Consider the following 6,318-nt stretch of genomic DNA (forward strand, 5'->3'; position numbering starts at 1 on the left):
CTGTGTTGTTGGTTACGGGCTCATAAGTAAGCATTTCACTGTAAGGTCTACACCTTTTGTATTCTGCGCATGTGACTAATTACATTTGATTTGATTTGATCTGATGGTTGCTGATAATGGGCCTCTGATCGCCTATGTAGATATTCCATTAAAAATCAGCCGTTTCCAGCTACAATAGTCATTTACAACATTAACAATGTCTACACTGTATTTCTGACAAATTTGATGTTATGTTAATCGACAAAAAATGTGCTTTTCTTTCAAAAACAAGGACATTTCTAAGTGACCCCAAACTTTTGAACGGTAGTGTATGTCATTATTTTACCTCCATATAGTGGCGACAGTAACATTAGTACTTACAAAAAAAAATATGTTTAAGGAAAATGTCTTTATATATTTTTTTTGCTCACATATCATTAAAAAAGAATGCATTAATGTGTCCGCAATATAATACATGTGGGAAAAAAACAATTTTGACATTAATGAATCCATTTCTATAGCTTCCAAAATATTTTTTACAACAGTGGGGGAGTGCCAAGATGCAGGCACGGTGGCTTCAATACAGTCATCTAGTGTATATATAAATCATTGGTGTCAACAATGCAAGAATAGTGTGAAGACAGATAGGGGAGACTTGTTTGTGGAGATGATTGTGCTGTTAATGGGATTGGAGAGGATGGTTACCAGGGGTGGTAAGCTTTTGCTGGGTTCCCGCCCATGAGGGTGTGGAAGGTAATGAGAAGGCTGATGTGGGCAAAAGGGCTTGATATTTGGCAGAGGTCAATTTATTTGGTTATTCCAAAATTCATAACTTGTTAAAATTTCAAATCATATTTAGCTAAACTTCAAAATAATAAACAATTGAAACAATAAATAATCAATCCAACTTAAGTTAATCAAATCAAAAGAAAAACAAACAATTACCAAAAAACAAACTAAAAAACAAATGCATTCAATCAAATAACTTTTAACAATTATCAGTCCGTCAATTTGTTAGTCAGTCAGTGAGTCATGGTTGGTCAACGTTGTGTTTGTGTCTTTGCGTTGGGGGAAGGGTGGATCTGGCAGTTGCTGGATGAAGGTGGCAGTTGTGGTTGGCCGATGCTGGGTCCAGGGTTGGTCCTGGTGTTGGGGCTAGGACCGGGAAAACCTGGGTTGGTGTTGGGACAGTGGGCCTGGGAGAAATAGGAACCAGGAACCGGGAAACTGGGGACGGTTCTGGGTCGGGATCTGTAGAGGGGAGGAAAGACATACTGAGGAGCAAGCAGACACACAAGGGAGCCCTAGGTCAATGGTGGTACTTCCCTGTGGCCTGCTCGCTCTGGGTGAAGGTGTAATCTTTGGTTCCTTCTCCGAGCCTCGTCTGGTGCTGGGGCTGGTGCTGGTTACTGGGATCTGGATTCATGCTGGGGCTGGTGCTGGATCTGCAGAGGGGAGGAAGGACAACCTGTGGAGCAAGCAGACACACAAGGGAGCTCTAAACCGGGAGGTAAATTGTGGCACTCCCCTGTGGTCCGCTCGCTCCAGGGGAAGGTCTGGTGTTTAGTCCCTCCTCCGCACCTTGTCTGATGGTCTGGTACTGGGACTGGCCAATGGGATCTGGATTGGTGCTGGGACTGGTGCTGGATTTGCAGAGGGGAGGAAGGACAACCTGAGGAGCAAGCAGGCACACAAGGGTGCCCTGATGGCACTCCCTGTGTTCTGCTCGCTCTGGGTGAAAGTCTGATGTTTGGTCCCCCCTTCGCCCTCTTGTGTTGGTGGATGGTTCATGATTCTGGGCTGGTGCCGGTTCTGTGAGAGTGATAGTGGGAGGTAGGGATAGGGAGAAATGTTGAGAGAGAAGGGGGGTAGAGAATGTGTCCATCGGCCTTGGCTGGTTCGGGGGGAGTGGTTGGTGGCATGGGGCGTGGAAGAGGAGTGATGCGGCAGTGAGGCTGGACGCTGAAGACTGGAGGACGGGTCTGGGATTTGTCTTGGTCTAGGTGGCTCGGGGGATGGTTTAGATGTGGATGTCCTTCCATCTTGCCAACCCCATACCACCTTCGCCTGGTCCGGGTCTTTGTGGATATCTGTGATGGCGTGATCCCTGAGAAGGATGGTGATCCTCCTCCTCAGGGTCGTTCGTTCCACGGTTTGTTGTTGGTAGACCCAGTATGTTCCTTGTCTCCCACAGAACCTGCTTAACGGTGCCGATGAACCTCCACTGCTGGAGGAGCTGGGTGGTGGTGCATTCGCAGGGAGAACCGTTCAGGATGTTCTCTGCTGTCAGGAAAGGTAGGGTCAGCAACCTGTTGGGGGAGACAGAGGGAATAAACAGGGCCCAGACCCACCTGGCCACTGTGCACTAAACAAAGAGGTGGTATATGTTTTCAGTGTCAGTGCATCCGTGAGGGCAGCGCTCTGTACGAACTATGTGCCGTCTATACATTAATTTCCTAGTGGGGAGGTACCTACACACTGAAGAAGGATGTAAAGCTGAAATGTCTGTGTACGCTATCCTTGATGCAGTAAAAATGAAAAACATTGAATAATGAAGTAAGCTTTATGCGACATACTGTATTTTGGAGTAGGAACCCATTACACCTCTTTGTTTGTCTGAATTTGCGGGTTTTACGCATCAGCCAAGCTTCTGGGAGAGCGCGATGGTTCTCTTTTGGCTAGTGGGGAGGCAACCATGAACAGCCATCCATGATGCTGTGGTGACTGACATTTAACCATACCTGTTGCGGGTCCACGACTTAGCTGGCTCTCAGGCGCGCGATGGTGTCCTTGGAGCGGGTGTAGGCCATTATGTCCTTGTACTTCCACGATGCTAGCCCAGCCATGTGTAACGGATGTGAAATGGCTAGCTAGTTAGCGGGTACGCGCTAATAGCGTTTCAATCACTTACGTCACATGCTCTGAAACCTAGAAGTAGTGTTGCCCCTTGCTCTGCAAGGGCCGCGGCTTTTGTGGAGCGATGGGTAACGACGCTTCGTGGGTGTCAGTTGTTGATGTGTGCAGAGGGTCCCTGGTTCGCGCCCGAGGTCGGGGCGAGGGGACGTACTAAAGTTATGCTGTTACACATGGGCAGACCTAACCTGAAGGCAAAATATCTCCGTGTCTTGAACACTGGTGGGGGGTTCCAGCAATTGTGCACAGTGTGGTCGATTTTGCTGAGTCTGAGGGTTCTGAGAATGGGGGTGGCAAAATACTGTTCAAAGTAGCTGGCTTTCCTGTCTTGTGGATGATGGTGACCAAGTTGGATAGTCCCTGTGCCCTAATGATGTTAATAAGATGATGATCTTTGGCAAAGGGAGTGGGATGCTAGTAGTAAGGGGAGGCAATTTTTATTGCATGCACCAGTCAGTAAGGGAAGAGGTGGGGAGTATGGGATGTAGGTTAGAGGAAGTTGTGTGGAGTAGACTACGGTTTAGGCACACAGGTTTGAATGTCACGTTGTGGATGATAGGTCTGTGTGATGAGTGTTTAGTGGAGGAAACGGTGGAGTGTGTGGATATTTTGTGAACAGTATGATGCAGATAGGGAAAGATTGTGTCAAAGGGTTAGAGAGGCTGGTTGGTGTTTGGGTGGTGTAGTGGGGGGAGGGAAGTGGTGTCTAGGGCTCTATTTCAATTTCTTAAAGGAACATGAATAATTCAAATAATTTAATGTCGGTAAGCCATGACTGGCCTCACACTCCAGTACAGTAGGTGGCGGGGTATGCACCTTAAAAGTTGGATGCGATCCGCCAACCCAATCCCGAAGCAGAAGAAGAAGAACGACCAGAAGTAAGTAACGTTATGCTTTAAAGGTGTCGGTAGATCGATGAATAGATTAACTTTAGGAACAATGAGCTGTAGCCTACTAATGAATTTGTCAAAGTAAATTATATGTGGGAAGTAACTGGAAGGCATGAGCGTGGTTCCAGTTCAGCCATGTATTTCTAGGCTAACTATCATACTAGCTGGCTACTGTAGTTCCTCCTGCATGCTCGTTTTAGGTGCAAAACTCGTACTAACGCACACTATTCTGATAATATTTTGGTCCGCATGGAGTTTGATTCATCAACATGTAATGTTGCCACATGTTCAAATTTCCCTAGGAGCAGTCCATGGCTTCTTCAGACGTCTTTGTTGCTGCTGCTCGCAAATGTCTACGAGTTGGAAAGAAACGCTTCTCTGCCACTGTGAGTCTGAACCTGGCTACTCAGGTCCTTGCTGTGGACTTGGGCCTGAAGCCCGCTCTGCTATATGACAGTAATACAGCATCTGCAGAGCAGGTCCAACAGTATTTAAACTCACTGCAGGCTGCACAACTTGTGTCTAAATCTCTCCAGACAGTGGTCATCAGTGAGAATTCCTTGATTGTGAACCCATCCCTAACTATAGCAAACCTGGAGGCACTTCTCTTGAGGAGGACTGTGACTGTGGTGGATGTATGTCACTCACTGGAGCAGCCTGCCATCACTGAGCTACAGTGGGGAGCTATCAGGGACATGATTCATGCTTTACTTGCTCATATTAGACAGTTTGGGCAACATTCTGCGATGAGAAATGTCCCTCACCGAATTGAAAAGAGTCATTGTGAGGCATGGAATCTGTGTACTCTATTCGGGATTCTATTGGGCTACCCCTCCACATACTGGTTTGACCAGAGCAGGAGCTTTGAGAACTGCCTAGCTATGTCTCCGCTGGTGGTGACCAAGGCTGTGGCATCCTGGCAGGGTGGTGGTTCTGGAGTTGAGGGTCACAGGTGTTGCCTGTATTCCTTCAGCACCCCAGAGATGTTGCAGGCAGAGACTCTGTCAGTGATGGCTAGCTGGACTACACAGCTTCAGGAACGATTTCAGCAGCAGACAGTCTTCTCTGGACTCAGTGTAACCAGATCAACTGTCACCTTACCTTCTGTGGCTCTATGATTATAATAGGACTTTGTGGATGGATATTGTATGAAAAATGTGACGGTATTTGTATTTTGGATATTGTCTGTAAAACAATTGATAAGGAAACATTGAAGAAGCACTTGTTCATGTTTCCAAACTGATTTACATAATCAGTTTGTAAACATAATTTATTTAAAATATAAATGCATTTGTGAGGGAAGTTTACACCAATGACTACATCAAGCTTGTGGCTACAAACTTGTTGGATGCATTGCATTTTGTTTTGGTTGTGTTTCAGATTGTTTTGCCCATTTTGGGGTTACTTATTGTAAATAAGAAACTATGTTTCAGAACACTCCTACATGAATGTGTATGCTGCCATGATTAGGAGTAATCATGAATAAATTGTAAATGATGAGTGAGAAATTAAGAGGCACAAAGATCATGATCTTTATTCCTGATTTTGGGGGTATTTAATTTTTTATTTAACTAGGCAAGTCAGTTAAGAACAAATTCTTATTTACAATGAGGGCCTACCCCGGCTAAACCCTAACCCGGACTACACTGGGAAAATTGTGCACCGCCCTATGGGACTCCCAATCACGGCCGGTTGTGATACAGCCTGGAATCGAACCAGGCTCTGTAGTGACACCTCTAGCACTGAGATGCAGTGCCTTGGACCGCTGTGCCACTCGGGAGCCCAAAATAGTATAATATGATCATCATTATTCATGATTATCTGTAATCATGGTAGAATCCACATTAGTGTTCAGAAACATTATATTATTTTTTACCGTAAGTGACTCCAAAATGACTATACATTATTCGCCATTCACTTCCTATTGGGCAAAACAATCTGACACACAACCAAAACAAACTGCATATGCATCCAACAAGTTTGTAGAGTCACAAGCTTGATGTAGTCATTGTGTGCTAGGAATATGGGACCAAGTACTTATTACTTTTTCAAATGGGTGGACTAGATGCATAGAAGGCCTTCATTTCTAAACAATAAAACATATGTATGAAAATACCCTCAAATTAAAGGTGACGTTGTATACTGTCGGCTCATATGAAACATTTGATCTCAAATCCAAAATGCTGGAGAAAAGAGCCAAATAGAGAGAGGAGTGTTTATACTATTTAGCTAAAATGATGTACAGGCTAAAGGCGTCCGTATGCTTCTCAGCCTAAACAGTTCGGTAGAGTTCGTGTCTAGATTGACATTTTGTGACAGTGTTTGTTTGTTTTGGACTTCGGTGAGTTTTTTTGTTTGGGCACACAATTTTTTTCTGGAAGCAAGCCGAATTTCTGTGCTGAAGTCTACGCCCCTTCGTCGGTGATTGGTCAACAGTAAGGATTCTTCAAAGTCTTTGTTGTCATTCAAAACGATGCAACTCGTTTTCATGCACATTTTTTCATTGAATAATACTGCACCTGACTTGTAATTAGTT

General features: G+C 45.0%; 1 protein-coding gene across 1 annotated transcript; it reads left to right on the forward strand.

Annotated features, from left to right (window-relative positions):
- Positions 1 to 3,678: 3,678 nt before the first annotated feature.
- c12h1orf74 (chromosome 12 C1orf74 homolog) lies at positions 3,679 to 5,927 on the forward strand. The gene is made up of 2 exons (XM_071336078.1): positions 3,679 to 3,770; positions 4,085 to 5,927. The coding sequence occupies exon 2, from the start codon at positions 4,094 to 4,096 to the stop codon at positions 4,898 to 4,900; it is 807 nt and encodes a 268-aa protein (XP_071192179.1). The 5' UTR covers positions 3,679 to 3,770; positions 4,085 to 4,093; the 3' UTR covers positions 4,901 to 5,927.
- The last annotated feature ends 391 nt before the right edge of the window (positions 5,928 to 6,318 follow it).

The sequence above is a fragment of the Salvelinus alpinus genome, chromosome 12, assembly GCF_045679555.1.
Source record: "Salvelinus alpinus chromosome 12, SLU_Salpinus.1, whole genome shotgun sequence".
Lineage (NCBI taxonomy): Eukaryota > Metazoa > Chordata > Actinopteri > Salmoniformes > Salmonidae > Salvelinus > Salvelinus alpinus.